This window comes from Lynx canadensis, chromosome B4, assembly GCF_007474595.2.
Source record: "Lynx canadensis isolate LIC74 chromosome B4, mLynCan4.pri.v2, whole genome shotgun sequence".
Lineage (NCBI taxonomy): Eukaryota > Metazoa > Chordata > Mammalia > Carnivora > Felidae > Lynx > Lynx canadensis.
In genome coordinates, this window is record NC_044309.1 from 43,878,019 (window position 1) to 43,900,573 (window position 22,555).

The 22,555-nt window shown below is 37.6% G+C and overlaps 2 protein-coding genes across 6 annotated transcripts in view; one reads left to right on the forward strand and one right to left on the reverse strand.

Annotated features, from left to right (window-relative positions):
- Positions 1–685: 685 nt before the first annotated feature.
- On the forward strand, positions 686–13,622 carry CLEC9A (C-type lectin domain containing 9A). The gene is given in 6 exon segments (XM_030322221.1): positions 686–850; positions 2,795–2,875; positions 9,361–9,507; positions 11,587–11,738; positions 12,918–13,039; positions 13,490–13,622. Coding segments are annotated over 6 exon segments (726 nt in total). The 5' UTR covers positions 686–759.
- CLEC1A (C-type lectin domain family 1 member A) overlaps positions 9,318–22,555 on the reverse strand; it is a 34,197-nt gene continuing 20,959 nt past the window's right edge. Inside the window, exons 5-8 of one of the 5 annotated variants that reach the window (XR_003970209.1) lie at positions 22,142–22,260; positions 20,156–20,837; positions 13,114–13,277; positions 9,318–9,562 (exon numbers count right to left, since the gene is read on the reverse strand). Coding sequence is in view for 3 of the 5 variants with exons in the window: in XM_030321675.1 (XP_030177535.1) it covers positions 20,687–20,837; positions 22,142–22,260 (270 nt within the window). In the remaining 2 variants the exon portion in view is untranslated. Of the gene's footprint in view, positions 9,563–13,084; positions 13,278–16,188; positions 16,329–18,861; positions 20,838–22,141; positions 22,261–22,555 lie in introns of those variants that run through there. The other 4 variants (XR_003970208.1, XM_030321675.1, XM_030321676.1 and 1 more) reach the window with 4 other exon arrangements.

The window sequence follows — 22,555 nt, forward strand, 5'->3', positions numbered from 1 at the left end:
AAACACAAGCATTACATTAGTGGATGTGGATGTGCTACGTGTAGGTTATGGCTTTTCAAGCAGATGTGGATTTGCCATCTTCTCTTTCCCTTTCCAAGGGACTCCGGTGTCTCACGAGATAGAAGGAGCCTGGGTCCCCCTTGGAAGAAATTGGCCCACTAACCAGGGTTACTCAAGCTAAATTGTTATGTGAGCAAGAAATAATCTTTAGTGTGCTTTCTGAAACTCACTTGTCACTACATTACCCTAACTACTACAGCAGGTAAATTGATTTTAGAGATGAAATCCCTCCCTAGCTTGTTTGTTTTAAGGATACACAGTGATCCACAGCTCCTTACATCCAGGTGAGCGAACCCTGGCTCTTTGCTCCCTAGGTCATCCAAATGCTTCCTACACCAAATATAAGGGTGCTGTTTGGACTTCTATTCTTTTCATCTTGACAATAACCTAGTGCTGTCACCTTCAACGTCTGCTGTGCTTTGGAAACCAGAGCAATAATCTACTCTACCATCGGCCGTTTCAAGTTCAGGTTCTTTCTCATTTCCTTCTTTAACAAGTTCTACTTTGGCTTCAACTTCACAAACTTCTACTTTCTAGATGAAGATGCATCGATTCTATTCCTTAAACCCAAACGTAGTTTCCCACCGGTGTGAGAAGTAGTCAATTTCAATTCTTTCACCAGCCTGCTCCTGCCACAAGAGGAGATATTTTGCCTCGCCTTCTCCTGGAGACTGCCTTACCTGTCGAAGCATCTCAGACATGCAGGAAGAAGGGACATACAACTCACTCCAGTGGGATAATCCAACACCAAACCCTTACCAGAAACATCTGTCTTCCACCAAATGTTCAGGTAACCAGTTCTGATTATTTAGTCCAAGACTTTGCAGTTTACATTTTGTTTCCTGGCCTACGATGAGCCCAAGGTGATTTTTCTAATGAGATTACTCACGTATGCATCTGATAATGTGCATGATACGCTAACGTTAAAAATGAAGTGATATGGGAGAGTAAATAAAGGTGCGAAAGGAAAAGAGCAATGGCTACGACAAATACGTAACCTATGACAAAAAAGTAACCCTTTTCCCTCTCTCTTGCTGGAAATACAACAAATTCCCAAATTTGGAAGATACATGAAAGAAATCATATATTTTTTTATTAGTTTGGTTCCTGCATAAAATACCCTGAAAATCACCTGACAAATACTAGGAAATAAAGAGAAAACATGAGTTGAAAACCTGGCAAAATCTTATCAGTCTGGAGGGGTCTGCTCCAGTGATCAGTGCTGGTATTATTATTTAACATTTGTATTAGCTTCTTATTATTTTGATAATAGATTAACACGGACCGAGGGGTTTAATACAAGACGAATTTGTTATCTTATAGTTCTGAAGGTCAGAAGTCCAAAATTGGTTTCATTGGGCCACGCGTTGGCAAGGGTGCGTTCCTTTAAGGGGCTCTGGGGGAGAATACATCTCATTGTGTCTTCTAGTTTCTAGAGCGGCATTTCTTGCTTTTCTTGGCTCATGGCCTTTTCCTCCATTTTCAAAGCCAGTAGCATTATGTTTTCAAGTGTCTTTCCGCTTCCATTGTCATATAGCACCCTGACTCCCGACCTCCCACTTATAAAGGCCCAGATCAAACAGGATAAAGTCCCCATCCCAAGATCCTTCACTTAATTTAAAGTCTCCTTTACCACAAAAGGTAATATTTACAGGTTCCAGGGAGTAGGACATGGGCATTTGGGGCAGTGGCATTATTCAGCCTACCACATAATACAAACAAAGATAACTTTTAATTCTTTCTGGCTAGGGTTAAGAATATAGCAAATCATACATTCTTCATTTTTCCTTCCTGAATAGATGCAAAATTACCTGGAAAACAAAATGTCCCTCATCCAAAATTGTATATTTTAAAAGAAATATCTGTGGGGGTGCCTGGGTGGCTCAGTTAGTTAAGTGTCTGACTCTTCATTTCAGCTCAGGTCACGATCTCCCGGTCCATGAGTTTGAGCCCCGTGCCAGGCTCTGTGCTGATGGCCCAGACCCTGGAGCCTGCTTGGGATTCTGTGTCTCCTTCTCTCTCCGCCCCTTCGCGATTCATGCTCCGTTTCTGTCTCTCTCTCTCTCTCTCAAAAATAAATACACATTAAAAATAATTATTTTTTTATTAAAAAATTTTTTTCACATTTATTTATATTTGAGACAGAGAGAGAGAGAGAGAGCACAAGCCAGGGAGGGGCAGAGAGAGAGAAGGAGACACAGAGTCTGAACAGGCTCCAGGCTCTGAGCTGTGAGCACAGAGCCCGACGTGGGGCTCGAACTCACAAATCGTGAGATCATGACCTGAGCCGAAGTCAGACGCTTAACCGATTGAGCCACCCAGGCGCCCCCCGCCCTGCCCCAATTTTTTTTAATAAAAGAAGTATCTTTGAACCAATCTTGTTCAAGTGGCACTGGAGAGAGATGAGGATGTTTGCTTTCAAAAATGGAGGCTTACTACCCGGTTTGCTCTAAAAGATTGCTGGAAGAGAAAACTAGAAAACTAGGTAGTAAGATTGTGGCATCATATACTGTTAAGAGAAGTATGTTGTTTAACCTATTGGATTTGACATTTTTCCAAATCTAACTTGCATTTCCAAAAGTTCAGAGTGCTTTTTTCCTGTTACCACAGTCCCCAGGGCTTCAGAGATTCTCTAGTAAGAATGCAAATTCTTTCTTTCACTCGGTCTGCTCTTAGCCCATGTCTTTCGTCTACTTTCTCTAACTCAGTATCATTGGCCCTATTCCTTGCTCAGGAACATGGTGTCTTCTGGTGGTGATTTCATGTATTTTCTGCGTGGGCTCAGTAACAACCTCTGTTTTCCTGGGCATCAAATGTAAGTACAAAAGGGTATCTTCTAAATAATCTCTCTGTATACATACTACATATACTTTACATATAATTATAAAAATTATATGTAAATTATACATATTATTATAAAAATACATATGTATATATACGCTGCATGTAGCTTTATAGACAATTCTATATATCATTATAAATAAATATCATAATTTATAAATAGATAAACCAATCAATGAGAAACCTGTAAATGCATATAAGTGATGTAAAATAATGGCTTACTAATTTAAGTTATGGGGCATTTATGTAACTCTCTAAGCACTGGGATGCTACTGATAACTTTTAATGCTCATCTTCACGAGTTAATTGTTTAACTCAATTCTAATGCCATCGTCTCTTTGGGGAAAATAATGCAAATAATGACTTATATTATGATTCAATTTGTGACTCTTATTAGTATGCCAAAGGATGCAATTTGAAAGATTTCAGTATAATGCTCTTTCTTTTCTAAATATTCATGTATTCTAAATTTGACTTTATGCAGATTATTTTAGTAAGAGCTTTTCACTTTATATGAGGCAAAGTACAAGATAGTAAGCTTAATGCAATCTGAACACTTTATTTGGGCCATATTTAATCACATTTCTTTAGTCCAAATTTTAAGACATGTTTTCATATCTGGCTAGTGAAATTTTTATAAAATATAATAATTACAGAGCTGCAGATTACAAAAAACAAACAAAAAAACAACCAACAACTTGGATTATCACTCATGCTAGCACTAAGAAATATTTATAGAAAGACAGAGATAAAGTTTATTGTCCAGATAATTCCTCCTTTTCATATGCTCTGGAAAAACATTTCTCTATCTAGCAGACATTAGCTGGTGAGAATTATGAGTTCTAGAATGAAGAAGAGACGGGTTCAGATTTGCTTCCACAAAGTACAAGAAACTTGATCTTGTTCATGTTAGCCATGAACTTATTTTCCTGATTGTTCTTAGAAAATTGTTTTAAGAATTACTAGCAGTTCAGTAAGTAATTGTTGCCTTGCCTATCGCCTCAAAAGAAATTTCACAACAAATGTGAGCACTGCGAAAGCCTTCCTTATCTCACCGTCTACTCTCTCTGGGTATCATATAAAAACGTTATTTAAATCAAACGCAAGTCTGTTTTTTTAGGAAACTCACACTTAAATGTATATTTCTCAAACAGACACACTGGAAATAGATTGAGGAGTTGAAAGAGAACTAACAGAGAAGTAAATTAACCTCTAATAATTCAGTTTCTTCTGTAAAACCTGGGCACTTTGAATGGAATATTGTCTAGCTCCATTCTGACGACAGTACAAGAATTCATGCACAGAGTGACACTGGAAGGATACAAAAGTAACTAAAAACAGGGTCAGGAACGTAAGATAGACGGTGACAACATCAGTGATTGCTGTTTGTTGTTTTTTTAATGCCGTAATCCCATGGATGTAGTCTGTATGAAACAATTTTTTTTAACTCCCAAAACAAAAAATATGGGAAGAAAATACTTCCAGGAGGATAAAGGAAAGCTAGCTAGAAAATAAAGTATTTAAAACTTTCAGTAATTTCTGGAAAATGCTTACAAATACAAGTTTTGGCTTTTTTTTGCATTAATAGCTACAAATACCTACTTTTAAAACTTATAAATAGCACTATACAAATGTAAAATATTTTTACTAGTGGCTTTTCTTCATGTATAGTGGCTTTTAGTTTTTTGCTACCAATATGGCCATTGGCCAAGATCATCTTTTACACTCTCAAAACATTCTTAGGGCTTTTATTAAGTAAAAGCCAGTTACAGAAACAAGAGTTGTGCTAAACAAGAAGTGGTTTGTTGACTTCAGACTTTCTTAACTTATCACTGTCCTTCTAGTTATAGATTATTTTATAGCCAGTATATTTTGAGTTGTAAAAATCATGTTTAATTTCTAACAATTATCTCACCTTAATCATGTTCCACTTAATAAAGAATGTTAAATATTCTCTCCGTGAAAATTTTCACTGTAAGAAAAAGGCCAATATTAATATTTAAATTATTATATACTATATAATTTAATATACATATTAGAAACAGGGACATGTTTCTGACAAAGAGTAATGAATGAAATCTATATCCTGTTTAAAATTTTTTTTTTCAACGTTTATTTATTTTTGAGACAGAGAGAGACAGAGCGTGAACGGGGGAGGGGCAGAGAGAGAGGGAGACACAGAATCGGAAACAGGCTCCAGGCTCTGAGCCATCAGCCCAGAGCCTGAAGCGGGGCTCAAACTCACGGACCGCGAGATCGTGACCTGGCTGAAGTCGGACGCTTAACCGACTGCGCCACCCAGGCGCCCCTATATCCTGTTTAAATATGAAAGTAATGCATGGGTTAATTACAAATTTTTCTTGTATACCATTAAAAATGCATCCATATGTATCTGACAGTAAAATGACTCGAAAAATTAATCATGTACGTTGATATAAAAGGATACACTGCAGTAATTTAAAGAGGTCTTCTAGAACTGTTGCTGTTAATATGGAGATATGGTTACACAATAGTTCCCATGAAATAAGCAGACTTAAAAGTCACTTATGGAAAAATACAGTTTTATAAAAATTATATGTAACATAGATGGGGTTTTACATGCATATGTGGAAAAAAGTTTTAGTAGATATAAACTAAATGCTAACAACTGCTATTTGAATGGTGGGTTTAAATGTAAGGAAAAGCAGTTTCTTGCTTTCTTCCTACTATTTTGTATTTTCTATTTTTTTCTACCAAATGATTTATGCTAATTTCTATTTTGAAAGCTCTGTAGTGCAAAATATTTTCTAAAACATCAAATTTTTTCATTTGTTTTTACTCTTCTTTTTCATTTTCTTAATTCATCCATTAAGTATATCATACAACATCATATAATTACAAGATACTTTTATTTTGGGGGGCTTTAAAACATTTGTCTTATATTCCCCCAAATAAATATATTGTTTAATCTTTATTCCTCACTTGTTGCAAATTGATTACAAGCCCAACACTGTATTTTGCTTCCCATTTGGGAGGGAACAAAAGAGAAGTCTCGTTTCCCTTTCTCCAGTTTTATTACAGTTTTATACAGTACAACCTTTTCAGATGGTAATAAACACAGCAGCAATAACCTCAAGAATATGGTTAATCTAGAAAGAGTTCATCGAAATTTAAACTTCTGGAATAATACTTCAAATTCCTAAAAAAAATATTATTTTCAATCTCTAAACGTGCCAGATTATTGATAGAATAAAATAAATAACATCACTGTCCTACTCCCCACTCTGGTTATATCTAGCCTTTTGCTAAGAAGGAACACAATCCAAGCCACTAGCAGCCTAGGTTACTTGAACCACCAATGGACAAGGTATAAACCATCCATTGCATATCTCCCTAGCTCTTGAGCAAAATATGGAAAAGAGGGTAAGAGTCCTAGACCATATTGAGAAAGATTAGCATATGTGTAATAATAGACCCCAAAGTAGAAGAGATAGTTCGATAAAAGTGGTATTATTTTAAGACCTATTGGATGGATGTTTTCCCAAACTGATCAGAAACACTAAGCCGCGGGTTTCAAGACATTCTATAAAAACCAAACGGCACAAAGAAAAGCAATATCCATGTGAAGAAAACTATTTAATAGACTAGGAATAGATGGGTACTTTATAATATGATTTTTAAAAAGAATCGACCTAAAAAGCGAGTCAGACTTAGAAGGAAAGAACGGCAACAAAAAATAGTATAAAAGTAATGTGAAAATGGGAGAAAGGCAGGCCCTGCCGAATACTGAAATAAAATTATAAATCTAAAATAACGAAGGCTGTGTGGTTCATTCCGCCGAGAAGCAGGCGGATCGAATGTAACTAAAATAATAGAAATATATTATTCCTATTATTCTATCCCTTCAGCTACAGATGGCAAATAAATGAGGATGGGGAGGACAGGCACGTGGGAGGCTCAATCGGTTAAGCATCTGACTTCGGCTAAGATCATTATTTCATGGTTTATGAGTTTGGGGACCCACAAGGAACTCCGTACTGATGGTGCAGAGCCTGCTTGGGATCCTCTCTTTCTCTCTCTCTCTCTCTTAGTCCCTCCCCCACTTATGCATGTGGCACTCTCTCTCTCTCTCTCAAAATAAATAAACCTAAAAAAAAAAACAAACAAGACAATGGGGAGGGGTTTCATTCAGTAAAGGATATGAGACCACACCCAATGTAGCCATCTAGGGGAGAAAGGTTGAAGTCATACCTTATAAATTCCAACGAAATAAATTCCAGCTACCAAATATGGAAAAATGAACTACACTTATAAAAGTATAATCTCAAGTGTAAATTTTTTACTAAAAATGACTCAAGAAACAAAACACATGAACATAGGGGAATAGAAGGAAAAAAATACGATAAAAACAGAGAGGGAGGCAAACCACAAGAGACCCTCAAATACAGGGGACAAAACTGAGAATTGCTGAGGGGGTGTTGGGTGGGGGGATAGGCTAAATGGGTGCTGGGCATTAAGGAGGGCACTTGTTGGGATAGGCACTGACTACCAAAGGTAGATGATGAATCGCCAGATTCAACTCCTGACGCCGTTGTTACCGTATATGTTAACTACCTTGGATTTAAACAAAATCAAAAATTTTAAAAAGCATCTGACGTACGTGGGGCAAACTACCACACGCAAAGTCAGACACACTGGGACAGTGTAACTGCAGCTCGTATCAGGGAAAAGCTCAGTTTACCAAAGTACAAATGCACTAACGGAACCCGTTACACGAGATTGATTTGCCGAAGAAGAGTCACACGACCCAAAATGCCAGGGCTGACAAATGTACAGTTTAACCATAAGAAAAGGGTACAATTTAACGACCACATTAAAGTAAGGGTATGTATTACAATGAAGGATCCGGACAGGCCAGGTACGAACAGGTGTCTCGTCCTCCCTCTGTATCTATCCTTTCGGAACACAGTTCTTCTCTTCAGTCAGGAACCACCAATGTATACACAGAATACTTTGGTACCAGGGCACCCCAAATAGAGTCTTGCTTGGGAATTTTTATATTTTGCTGACTGCATAGGCATACTTCTGTAAGGTACCCGGCTTCAACAGCAGACCCTGCTCAGGACCTCCTTGTAACCGGGGGCAAATCATCGGTCATATGGCATCAGTAAAGAATGCCGACAAGCTAGTATAATCTGGCCCCAACATCCTCAGACTGATGATTGCAAAGCGACACTATTAATCAGTATGTCTCATACCTCGTCCAGAGGTCGGTACCAGGCAGAAACTTTACAGACACTGTCAGGCTGATCCCAGGCCTGTTTGAATGAATTCTCAGCACAATAAGCACCTCATATAAAACAGTCAAGGAAAGACTAGAAACTCAATGAGAAAAATTATAATTATGTATGTAATTATATATTATATATTATATATAATTATACACTTCATAGAAAAGGAAATACAAATGACATTTATATGTACGAGAAAATGTTTCGACACCAGTGTAAAAAGGTAAATGCAAAGTCAAATGATATTGAGATACCATGTGCAACAGCATATATGGAGGGTAATTTGGAAATATGTAATACAACTTAAATGTACATAAACTTTGACCAAGCAACTTATCTTAAAAATATGCTTGCATAGGTGTGAAATTATGTATGACTAAGGTTCTTTATTACAGTATTTATTTCTGGAATGCCAAAAGATTACAAACAGTCTAAAAGTCAATAGAAAATGTCTAACATAAATCATGATATATCCAGACAATGGAATTCGATACAGTTATAATGAAAGGATGAGAAAGCTATTTACATACTGATATGGAATTAGGTCCAAAATGTACTTTATAATTACCTTTTTTTAAAGTTTACTTATTTATTTTGAGACAGAGACAGCATGATTGAAGGAGTGGCAGAGAGAGAGAGAGGGAGAGAGAGAGAGAGAGAGAGAGTGAATCCCAAGCAGGCTCCTTACTGCCAACACAGAGCCCGATGCAACGCTCAGTCTCATGAACCAGGAGATCATGACCTGAGCTGAAACCAATAGTCAGACACTCAACTGACTGAGCCACCCAGGTGCCCCCCAAATATATTTTAAGTGGTAAAATAAAAGGTGAAAAACCATATAAACAGGTTGCTACCGTCCATACAAAGGGAAGAGAGGGCATTTTATATGTATTTGCTTGTAAAATTCAAGCAAACATATATGGAGGAGTAAAAAAGAAATTGATAAAGCTGAGTGCTCTTGGGGAGTGAAGTCAGGTGCATGGGGAGACTGGGTGGTAAAGTGGCTTTTTGCTCTGTCTCCTTTGAAGTTTTTGATTCTTGAACAGTATAAATTGTAAACAAAAACTTAATGCGAATTAAAGTCCCAAAGATCATCAGTAATTTGCAGCTGTACTTAGTCTGTATGGAAAAACTACTTTGCAATAATTTGTTAGTATTTTTTATTAAGAATGATTGTTATTGTTTGAAGTGTTCCAGGTGTCCACTATTGCAATGAAGCAGCAAGAAAAACTCATCCATCAGGAGAGAACGATGTGGAATTTCACACGATGGCAGAAAAACCATAACCTTCAGATGAAATACTGTCAAACCTTGATGCAAAACTCCTTCGTTTCAGGTAATTGATATCAAATCAGTTTCCACTGTGCAGATACAAATGTAGGCACCAATCCCTTAAAAGAAACAGTGACATACATTTTACTCTCTGCAGAACTACGGTCAGAGCTTTAAATTAGGAGGGACGTAATTTTGATCCACACTTCAGTTCAATCTTATTTATATATTTCCATAGAACGTGGAAAATACTGAGGTCCCATGAAATGCAGATTTAAAAAGCATATAGTCAAATTTCAAAGGGAAATGTGTAGGATTAGATCAGATTTTTTTTTAAGCAGCATTTGATGTTTTACCCAATCACTCCAATTTGTAAGTGCATCTTTAATTATAGTTCTAAATTCTTCAATATATTTAGTTGAGACATTGCTTTAGATTCAAATTTAGATATCCCTTTGGGCAGAAAAATCATGTTAGAAATCAGAGTCTTTACCACAAAAATTATAACAATGCAGTGTTCAGCTCTTTTTAAATATTCTATGAAGTTATTTCAGTTTTATCTTTTACATCTCTTACAAGCATTTCTTTTCAAGTAGGCTCCACACCTAACATGAGGCTTGAACTCACAACCCTGAAATCAAGAGTCACACTCTACCGACTGAGCCAGCCAAGCTGCTCCCCTCTTATAAGCATTTAAACCTAAAACAGCCTATTTCTATTTGTTTTGTAGTTTGTCAAATATTCTATGGTTACCTAATTGGCATTAATTATCCTTGGAGTGAATACCATTTAACGAATCCCCAATGAGAGAGATCAAAAACCTACTATAGCTCCTTCTGACTAAAATGTAGTCAAATAAATGTTTACAGAATCACTGTGTGCCCCACAGTGTTTTTAAATACATCAAGCTTTTGCAAGCATGAGTTGGGCCCACATCTGAGCCACCAACCTTGAGACAATGATAATATCCATTTTGGAGACCTACAAATCTAACATGTCCTCCAACCTTTCAGCTGCCATTGTCAATGCCACTCAGGCTATAACTTTAACAATAGACAAGACACTGATCAGCATAGATTCTAAATGAAGGATAATGAAAAGCTTTAAATAACTCAACATTGGATCCATGGAAACTGATAATGAACTATTTGTGACCCTCAGTAGAAGTCCTCTGTCTAGAAACTAGAGTTCTGGAAATGCCAGTGTCTTTCCCTCTATAAAACTGTGCAAGAAATGGTCAAATTCCTGCTTTTCGGTTCCCCTTGTATACTCTTGAGCACACTTTTTTTGTGAATACATTCTTTAAGACAGGGTTCATAAAACCGATTAAACAATATGGCTTGCTTGTTAGTTATATCCAAGTTCTGAAATAAGCTTATTGGTCACTTATGTTTTTCTTCAATTTTCCTCACTCACGTTTTTCTAAAATCATTCCTCAAAGTAGAATGAACTGTTTGTTCTCTCCCTTACATACGAAACACGTTCATGTTTAACTCTCAGAATTTAAACATCAACTTGAAACTTATTACTCAGCTTACCTAATGGTCCAGTATATTTCCAATTAGATTGGACCAGTGAGATTAACAGACATGAAACAATAAGCAAACAAATGAAGACATAAATGATGTCAACCTAAAGAAGGGAAATATTTATAAAAATAGAACAATCAGCTCACTTATTATAGAAGAGGAACAATTTGGGGAAAAACATCCCAAAGCTAATTTTAAGTTTAAAAAAAAAGTTTACTTATCTATTTTGAGAGGGAAGGAAAGAGAGAGAGAGAGAGAGAGAGAGAGAGAGAGAGAGAGAACCCCAAGCAGGCTCAGCACTGTCAGCTTGAAGCTTGATGTGGGGCTCAAACCCACGAACGTGAGATCACGACCTGAGCCGAAGCCAAGAGTTGGTCGCTTAACCAGCTGAGCCACCCAGGCCCCCCAAAGTTAATTTTATCTTAAACTAGTTCTTACAGACCTATTGTAGCTGGAAATAATCATATAAATCTCACTACGGTAAGTACTGCCTCATACGAACCATTTGGTTAAAAGTGCTCAGTTTCATTGGGGGTGAGACAAGGGGTTCCTTTGGGGAGATGTGCTACTGATATTTTTCTGATAAATTTAACGAAGTATGTTTATATTCAAAGCCCATAACTGCAGCCCTTGTCCAAACAACTGGATTCAGAATGGTGGAAGTTGCTACCATGTCTTTGAAAACTGGAAAATCTGGCACACCAGTAAAGAGGACTGTTTGAAGGAGGGCTCTAATCTTCTACAAATAGACAGCAAAGAGGAAATGGTAAACAGTATCTCGTGGTTTCCTATCATTCTGAAAATACCCTGATACGTTAAAAGAAAGGACTCATTCTAAGAAGACAGGACTCCTTAATATTCTACAAGAGTAGTATATTTGTTGTACGTAACAAAGGTTTCAAAGAGACGAAGTGGGAATTGCCAAAGTTTGTTTTCCCTTTAATTAGACAAACAAAACAAAAGCAGGAAGCTATCCAGAAATCAACGAGAATATGTTAGCTGTATGTCCTTTGTTAACCAAAAAGGCGAGGCGGTAAAGGAAATACTATTTTATGACTTGTTGATCCACTCCAAGATGTACGTATATTACAGTTGTGTGTGGTTCAGAGTCATCGTTTTCAATGCTGTCGGGAAGTATAACAACCAATCACAACTCTGTAATTACCAAGGAAAAGCGGAAGTATAAAAAGGGAAGTGACGTCATGAAATGGAGAGGTCTATGAAAATAAGCATTTGCTAAATGAAACGTTTAGTCTGGTTTACTACCATCTTAACAAGCAGTGTTTCCCTGAAGTCGTTTTACATATTTATGGAAATAGGTATGAAGTAGAATACAGAGTTGACACATTTCTGCCCTTATTAAAAATGTATGCTTGCTATACTCAATAATTAGCTAACCTTCAATTTTCCAAGAATAATGAGAGAACAATTTAACAATATGTTAAGGACACGCAGGAAACCAAGACAACTTGAACTCACTACAATTATAGGCTCCCACTATTTTTTCTGTGCAAATTTGGTGACAAAAGCTAGTCATGTTTTTTTCTAACAGAATACCCCTACAGTTAAGTTGCCTCTGGAATCTTCTAAATTATTTCTCGTATTGAAGTATACTGGGAAAGAATGATCTATGCGGTCTATGATGTCAAGGATATTTCTACTTTTCCTGATTAGTATCACACCTTGTTTTGACATGTATTAACTGTCAAACTCGGAATCTGTTAAGATTATTTTATTGCCAGATGCTTATTTTCCTTATAGTCCTTAAGACCCCATCTATCGTACGACAATAAAAACAAATCTACGAAATGTATCCCTTCTTTTAAAACCATCTCTGTCTTATTCTTTCTCAATTTCCATCGAGGCAAAATGTCACACTTTATATTTCATCATAGTTTCTTGCTGTTTTCCCCCTAGTTCACTGTTGAGGTCTTGTTGCTTCTAGGACTTTATCACTGGCAGCCTGAGGAAGATCAAAAGTGGCTATGATTACTGGGTGGGACTGTCTCAGGATGGTCTCAGCAGATCGTGGCTTTGGCAAGATGGCTCAGCTCCTCCCCCTGACCTGTAAGTGTCTGAGGGAATTGTTACAAGAAAAATTAGAAACCTGAGGGAATTCAGACGTTCCTTTTATTTTATACCTCAGAGTTTTTCCAGAAGACAGAACCAGCAATGATAGCTTCACAGGCTTTTTATTGGAACCAAAGCTGAGGTCATTGAAGGGTAGCTTCATGGCTTCCAAGTTTTCCTCCTTCTCAGTCCTGCTGCCATCACCCGTAGCACATTCACATCAAAATTGGAGACGCTGCATGAACAACATTTATCAGTATCATGACATTTCCTGTGGACCGTTTAATGGCTAGAGTACTAAGGGAAAGACATTATGGTGATTATTAAGCGATTTCCATATTAAGGTTTTTAGATAGAACTAGGGAGATTGGTGAACAGGATTAGAAATCCTGACCATCACTGTCAGCCCCATGCCTAAAGTCAGATTCACTGACTTTGCCTCCCCAGGTCACCAGTAAAGACACTCCAATCAACTAACCAGCTTTGCGGATATCTCAAGGACAAGTCCCTGTCTTCCGCTAACTGCAGCATTTGGAAATATTTTATCTGTGAGAAGTATGCATTATGATCCTCTACCTGAACAAAATTGCACTTGAAGAGATCTATTGCAAGAGTGTGCTGATCAGGCCATTGGAAAACCTGCCACAAAATTCCAAGGGGCAAGTGAAGTATGCCGATGTGTGGGCTATGAAACTACCTACCTGAGAGGTAGGTATCAAAACCTATCTCTGCATTTACGCTTGGCAATTTCCTTCAATGCTTTCCAGACCTTCATTTGACATTGTGTAAATTGCCAAGAGTAAAAGTGACTTCGAGCTACTGAGGACAAAATCCCGAAACGCTGAGAACAAACTGAAGAAAAAACATGTCCTTGTGCTTTTGTTTCCCCCCTAATCTAGAGTGACTATAAACTCCACACAAAAATCTATAAGCCCCTGGGGGGGATGATGCCTTTCTAGCTGGCTGATTTTTTTTGTATATAAATAAATAAATGTAGGCTTTTAAAATCTCTGCCTGCCAGATCTTTCTTTGCATGTTTTCTAGGCTTCCAGGCATTCCACTATTGAATCTGCGGGAGAGTAGGACAGAGATATGGATTTTCGTATTAGAAAGAAGACAGCTCTCTGCTGCCTGTAAGACAATACCCTTTTAGGATTGCAGAATTCTACTGGACACTTGCATTACGAGCACTTTATATAAGTAGAAGGAGTAGTTAGGCCGTCAGTACCAGTGCATCTCCGGTAAAGGATAGCTGTGAACTTCCTTCTTTCTCTCTCTGTCTCTAGTACTCACAAATCAAAGGACTCAGGCTGGGACTCTCAAGGTTAACACTCCAGCATTTTTTTTTTTTATTTTTAAAATTTCAATTCCGGTATAGTTAACATACACTGTAGTATTAATTTCCGGGGTACAATGTCGTGATTCACCAATTCCATACATCACCCTGTGTTCATCATAAGTGCATTCCTTAATCCGCATCATCTATTTAACGCCCCCCCCCCACTTCCCCTCTGGTAACCATCAGTCTCCTGTCAGTAGTTAAGAGTCTGTTTCTTGGCTTGTCTCTTTTTTCCCCCCTTTGCTCACTTGCTTTGTTTCTTAAATTCCATATATAAGTGAAATTATATAGTATTTGTCTTGCTCTGACTTTCTTATTTCACTTAGCATTATACTCTCTAGCTCTTTCCATGTCATTGCAAATGACAAGATTTCATTCCTTTTAATGGCTGAATAATATTCCATTGTGTGTGCGTGTGTGTGTGTGTGTGTGTGTGTGTGTACCACATCTTTATCCATTCATTAATCGATGGACACTTGGGCTGCTTCCATATCTCGTCTATTATAAATAATGCTGCTATAAGCATAGGGGTGCATGTATCCCTTTGAATTAGTGTTTTGTATTTTGGGGGTAAATACCTAGTAGCATGATTACTGGATCATAGGCTAGTTCTATTTTTAACTTTTTGAGGAACCTCCATACTGTTTTCCAAAGTGGCTGCACCAGTGTGCATTCCCACCAACAGTGCAAGAAGGTTCCTTTTGTTCCATATCCTTGCCAACATTTATTGTTTCTTGTGCTTTTGATTTAAGCCATTCTGATAGGTGTAAGGTGACATCTCATGGCAGTTTTGATTTGCATTTCCATGATGACGAGTGATGTTGAGCATCTTTTCATGTCTGCTGGCCATCTGGAGGTCTTTTTTGGAGAAGTAACATTCCACTGTAACTGCATCTCTCTGTGCCTCAATTTCTTCATTGTAAAATAGTAATAGGATTTATTTCAAAATATTATTTGAGAATTAAACTATTAATGTATGTTAATTGCTGAAACTATTGCCTTTCCTAGAGTTTGACACTATATCAGTGCTCATTATTATTATCTGGAGTAAATTACTAGTCATCTGTAGGCATCAACTTTATTAATGTAGTCCAGATAAACATGACCCTTTTTCCTGCGCGGGTTATGGGAATATTGAGAAGCTAAAGTTTATATATAAATGTCAGCAACTGTCTAGACAAAATATCTGTTTTAAAGTTAATGACTCTCTTCAAATAAATCTATAGACAATCTGAATCCTAGGTCTGCAGGCTCCTTGTACATAGATCAGCTTGTTGCCAACACACAAGATATGAAAGTATCTTGTAATCTACAGGAAAGAAAAATTCGCCAATTATTACTACATTACTTCTGTTTACCATCCTTATATAACTTACTACACAGTAAATTCTCATCAAATACCTGCTAAATTCAATATGATTTTATTTAATTTTTCATTTTTCACAAGGACTAGCTGAGCTACATTAGATTCTCATCTCTCTTTACAATAAAGATACCGGCTTAAATAAAGTGAAACAAAATAAATCCACTGAGGCTAGTGGAAATAACTTAAATGAACCTAGAAGTCTATTGTAAAAGGTGACCTCTGAGGGAGAAGGTCCTTTAAGGATGGGAAGAGCACGTTTTCATGTTTTGTTTTGTTTTGTTTTGACTTTTTTAATGTTTATTTATTTTTTGGGTCGGGGGAGGGACAGAGAGAGAGGGAGACAAGAAGCAAGCTCCAGGCTCTAAGCCTCTCCAGGGAGAGGGAAGCAAGCTCCAGGCTCTAAGCTGTCATCACAGAGACGACGTGGGGCTTGAACTCACAAACTGTGAGATCATATCTGAGCCGAAGTTGGACTGAGCCACGCAGGCGCCCCTATTTTGTTTTTTTAATTTACCCTTGACCTGGAGTTTAAACGGTGGGCTTTTCAATAACAGGCATTTTTCTCTAATTTTCTGCTGAACCTGGAAAAGGAAAATAGCACAGAAAACACGGTATAAGTTGAGTCCTGTGTTTAGTTTTCACAGCTGACAGCTGGCGGTTGAATATAATAACCTGGAATAAACGAGAAACAATAACAATTTGACTGTCTCAAGATTCTTCAGAGTATTGTCATGGAACTATGTTTACAGAAAGGATAGGAAGCATTTAATAACTCTGTTAAGAAAAAGTACAATGAAGCCAAAGGCAAACATCCTTCAGCTGATGTCATTCCATCAATATGTGATGCATAATTTACAAGCCAGAATCTTATCTACAGTGCAGCTGGCATAGGACCCTACAAATTTCCTCAGTGGCAATACTGCTTTACACATAGATATTACGGGTGGAAATTTTTTTTTTCTTTCAGATTGCTTTTGGCCCAGAATATCAAGATCTTTTTCCAGGCACTGGTAAGGGATTGGGCCTTGGCACAGAGATAACGAGTTTTATATGTTGGTCTCACCAATACTCAATTGGATATCTTTCATCCATCTCATTGAAATCCAAGTTAGCTTTAAGAAAAAGGAGGAAAGGAAACATAAAACCCTGTCCTATAAATGTAAAGAAGCTTTGTTACAAGCTATGGTTAAAGTACATTAAGCGTATAAAAAGGAAAACATGAGAATGGTAATGTTGATAGAATAATAATATTACCAGATCCTAAAAACTTATTCACACAACGCACCTTGTAAAAAAGTTATGTACACTGTAAATAAAATCACGATGGCTTTTGCATTCTGCGAAAATGACAAGAATCCCTTTACAAAGTAGTTGATTGAGGAGGGCACCCGTGGGGATGAACACTGGGTGTCGTGGGGAAACCAGTGTGACAATAAATTTCGTATTAAAAATAAATAAATAAATAACAAATATTAAGGCCAAACACAAGGCAATCTACTAGAGTCTTCTACTTATTTCATAAGCGCTTATGTCTCCAATGTAAAAGCTCCCCTTACACTTCTCACTCTTCCTGCTATTACAGGGCTCATGATCTGTTTCCTGTTGATAAGTTTTAAAAGCGGTTCAATATCCTCAGGAAAAGAAATAACTCATTGTGTACCCTAGGGAACTCAGATCTACCAGGAAAGGCTATGTTCCTCGTTTGACTTTTCCTGAAATTTCTTCAGAATTAACTAACCACACAAAAGCCTGGAAGAGAAAAAGTTTTCACGAGCCAAAAATTAATTCACGTGGTGCTGCTTTTTCTGATTAACCATGGAAACATGTCTTAGCAAATCACATTTCCAAGTTCACGTCATGATTATTTCCTATTCTTTTTCTTTTTTTCTTTTTTTTTTTTTTTTTTTGAGAAAAAGAGAGAAAGAGGATTCCAAACAGGCTCCACTCTCAGCGGGAAGCCCGATGCGGGGCTCGATCTCATGAACCATGAGACAGTGACCTGAGCTGAAATTGAGAGTCTGATGCTTAACCAACTAAGCCACCCAAGAGCCCCTATTTCCTATTCTTAAATATTTTTAAAAATGGGGAGAAAATGTTGTGCCCTACTATATTTCTGTTCTTTTGAAATATCTGCTCATATTGTGATCAGCGTCGCAAGTTTTGTGATACAGATGATGGGACCGAGGGGAAATATGGAGAGAAATAGGGTTAAGAATAGCAAGAATGTCAAATAAATGCTATTTTTTCCCTCTTCACTATCTAAAGTGACACTTTCCCTTAGGTTGCAGATTTGAAGGAAGAACACTTTTCAACACCCACTTTCCAGGCAGCTAGTCTCTTTAAAGTAATGGCATTTAAAGAGACACTTGTCATTCAACCCTGAACTAGACTGCAGTTATGTAGGATGCCAGGGGTCAAAACGATGTGTCCCATGTCCCTGTTTTACAACTTAGTCCACAAAATAATTTGACTTTCTCATATTAACCACGTTTTCTTCCTGTGGTCACAAAACTTAAATAACACTTAATTGCTTAACTAAAGTCCTAAACCACATTTCTTGTTATGTGCCTATTTTATTAATTGCATTCATTAAGTATCTGCACTCATCATAAAAAACATTTGGTAATATCCACATCTTCCTAATGTAAGTGCCTCTCGATAATTTACTAAAGAATACAGATATCCAAAAAGGGCTGCTTATGCTTTTTTGTGGTCCCTTATGTAAAAAAAAAATAGGGGTTCCTGGATGGCTCAGTCAGTTGAGAAACTCTTGGTTTCTGCTCAGGTCATGATCTCATGGTTCATGGGAACCAGCCCTGCTGAGAGCACAAAGCCTACTTGGGATCCTCTCTCTTCCTCTCTCTCTGCATCACTCCCGCTCACAGTGTCCCTGTCAAAATAGATAAACTTTAAAAGAAAACACTAAATCCTTTTTTTACGTGTTGTTAATGTCGTTTACATTTCATATTGCAATTTAGATTGTAAAACTAATTTCATATTTACCCCAGTTCAGCTAACCACAGCACCACGAGAAAATTACAAACATTTCCACTTCATACTTAATGAAATAAACTTCATGAGGTAAAGTGATTTGCCCAATAATGAATCAGTATAGGGGATCTAAAACATCTCATTTTATGGCCACAAGTGCATTTATTTTTGCACAACACAATAAATCAAGACAAAATTTGTTCAACGCTGAAGACATTTCCTGACGAATCGACAGAAAATTGAAAAGAAAATTAACTCATAAGTAAGAAATCAACATGTAGTGATTGCTAAGTAATGCAGTCTTATGAAAATGAATACAGACATATTCTCTTTATCATGATTGCTAATTTAATATCATTTTACCATGAGATAGATGCTTACTGAAAATAAAACTAAAACACCCCAGTTTCCACTGCTGACAAATAAAGATTTATAATAGATGATCCTTTCTAGCATTAAACCCTTAAAATTGATTTTTCCATAAACCAATAGTCAGTGGTTGTGATGGTGTTATTTACCATGACCCCTGTTATGATTGTGCATATTGGCTTCCTGAGAAAGGAATGCTTACACAACAAACCAGTGATGTGTGCAAATGTCACAGTCTCTCTTCCCCTTTCCAGGACCTGACTGGATAACTCAACCTATTAAAATTTCCCTGACTTATCTTTAGCCATGGGTTGATGACCAGCTTGCCTCAAAAGATTTCATCTCAGGAAAGTGCTAAAATCACCTTCTTGAAATCAGTGTGCCTCTCAAAGACTTATCTTCTTCCAGTGATCAAATAATCAGTACTCTTGTACAGTCCCTACAAACTCTCTGTAAGGCACAAACAACCAAAACACAGGTTGCTATCATAGTTTGAAGAACATCTCCACGCTGAAAATTTCCCCAAATCACAAATCTATTCTCAAATCACATACATTTCACATTATTTACATTTATTATTATTAAATCTTCAGTACCTGAAAGGCATAAGCATGGATCAAATGGAAGAAAATCGGAACTGATTAAAGACTCACATGATTAGATTCACATAAAGAGACTGACATTTGCTCTGGTCTTCAATCTCTCTGAAGGGAGGATCGGGGCAGTAACTGGGATACAAAACTGAGCTGAGAATATTTCTTTCTTGGAAGAAATTCCTCAGGAAAGGAGATAATTGTTGGAGTCTTAAGTGAACAGGGGGAGGTATGTTCATAAGAAGTTAAGATTCTAATAAAGAGAGTTATCCCAGTGGAAAGCAAGCCCTAGACATGGCAGATGGGGGCTTTATTGAGAGAGTAGGAAGGGAAAAGTACGGACTGAAGCAAACAGAAACAGAAAGAATTAGTTCTGTATTTAAGAACGTTGTATAGAAAGTGACTGCTAATTTCTTATGGTCTACTTGACCTTTGGAGTAAAGAATGTTACACACCTTTATTTCCTCTACTTCAGTAAGTTTCTCACTTCTCCAAATATTAAGGAAGACATGGAAAAAGGCAGATGATATTAGATGATGAGAAGGAAGAACGCTGGAAAGCATCTCTAGGTCAAGAAGGTAGATTACAACTTTACGAAAGTCTGCGACTGGTGGGTGGTATGCAGATAGGACTTCTTTGTGACTCATAAACATTTGCATGAACCTAAGCTCAGAAATGCTGGTGATCTTGAGCAGGAAACAGGCAAGTGCTTCTTGTACCTGTCAGAGAAACTGCCTTTCCTCCTTTTTTCCCATTTCCCAATGTCTCGAATATCCTTTGCAATGACCTTGCTTGGCTCAAATCATTTTGCTGCTTTGTTGTACAAACATGGCTCCAATAGGAGAAAAAAAGGAACTGAAACCAAATTATTACAGGTGCCCATAAAGAAATTGACTTTTGTTCTGATCTTCAATTTCCCTGAAGGGAGCATGACATCACCTTTATGGCGGAAGAGTCAATCACCTCCACGTAATGGCTCAGAGAGGCTAATGGAGGCTCTCAAGCTTCACTGCTGCAGCCCTTCTTTCACACGCACACCGCCTCAACTCTTTGCAGTCCTTTGAGAAAGCCTTCCCATTGAGGATGGTCACACAGTCCCTGCTTCTTAGGCTGGTGAAATCTATTATAATCTCAAACCTTGAAGAGAGAAAAAAAAAAAAAGGTTAATTGAATCATAGTTTACTTCTAAAGTGAAACGTTAAATACCCAGAGAGTACATAGGGAGTATCCTTCGCTTGACAAAATTGTAGAATAGACACGCAGAATGAGTTTACTGCGAAGACGGGGTCACCAAGCTCTTACTTTCAGCCCCTCAATTTCCATACTCATTCTTGGAAGCATCCGTTCATCTAAAGCAACAAAAGCTGTTTCTAATTAAAACTAGGATGCATGGGGCGCCTGGGTGGCAGTCGGTTGAGCGTCCGACTTCAGCCAGGTCACGATCTCGCAGTCCGTGAGTTCGAGCCCCGCGTCAGGCTCTGGGCTGATGGCTCGGAGCCTGGAGCCTGTTTCCGATTCTGTGTCTCCCTCTCTCTCTGCCCCTCGCCCGTTCATGCTCTGTCTCTCTCTGTCCCAAAAATAAAAAAAAAAAAAACAAAAAAAAAACTAGGATGCATGCTACAATCCATCAAATTTATCATATGATTTTACCACCATCTGAGAAATCATCTGCGACTCAGTTTAATTAACTGTAAAATTAAAAAAAAAAAAAAATGATTACACTGATTACGTCCTACCTCCTGGGAGAAGATATCCTGTACGATATAGAGAGAAGAAAGGTATCTGTCCGAACGTGGCTTTAAACTGTAATATATTTGGGGATAGGTATTACATTTACCTGTTTCAAAAGATACCATGACAATCCTATCTAAGTGCTCACATAAGTAAAAGTAATTTTTGATAATATTACTCTTACAACGTCAGCAAATCTAGTCTCAGAAACTGTACTTTTAAAGATGTGCTCCCCTGGGTGTTGTATAGAAACCCATTTGACAATAAATTTCATATTAAAAGTAAATTAATTAAATTAAATGAAAAATAAAATTAAATAAATAAATAGATAAATAGATAAGTAAATAAAGATGCACTCCCTATTACACTACCCAGGAAGCCAAGAAATCTGAGGTCTTATATTGTCTCCGGGTATTGATAACTCCAAGGGACTTCAGGCCCTGAGATAAACACTCTGAAAGCATCCAGACGGGGAACTGCCCCCACTGTTTCACTAACAGTTTGTAGGTCTCCTTCACTGGTTTATAAGCCATTGAAAAGCAAGCACTATGTTTTATTTTTGAACGTCTTGGTCCATCCTCTTACAAATTCCGCACCCAGTGTAAAGCAGATGTTCAACTAATGCTGATTGAACCCAATTGTTGGACCCTGTGATGCAAGCAAACCCTCTCTATTAAATGCTTTTCCCACAAAATGTTCTGAAGGCTTACAGTTCAGAGGAGTACGGGGTTCCATCGGTCCATAGCCACGCCTGTCTGCTGCCATTGCGGGATAGCCCTGTCCAATAAGAGTAGAAAAACTCAGAGTAGCTCTGAGGCATGGCAAACTCCTGTGAAAGGCACACAAGAAAATCTTTAGCTTTAGAGATGTTACACCCTATACACACAGAGATGTGTAGGGCCAGCCAACACTTTTAATATAATACAAGAACAACACATGGGTCCTGCCCCACATAGGTGATAGTGCCCTTGAGAGAAAAAGTGTCTGCAGGGAGGTCAATTTGGCCAAGTTAAAGAATTGATCTTGTCTTAATAATTATGGAATGTATACTGATATTCTGAAACCATGAATCGCATCAACCAAGATTTATAAATGACCCATTATTTGCAAGTCACAAATACTAA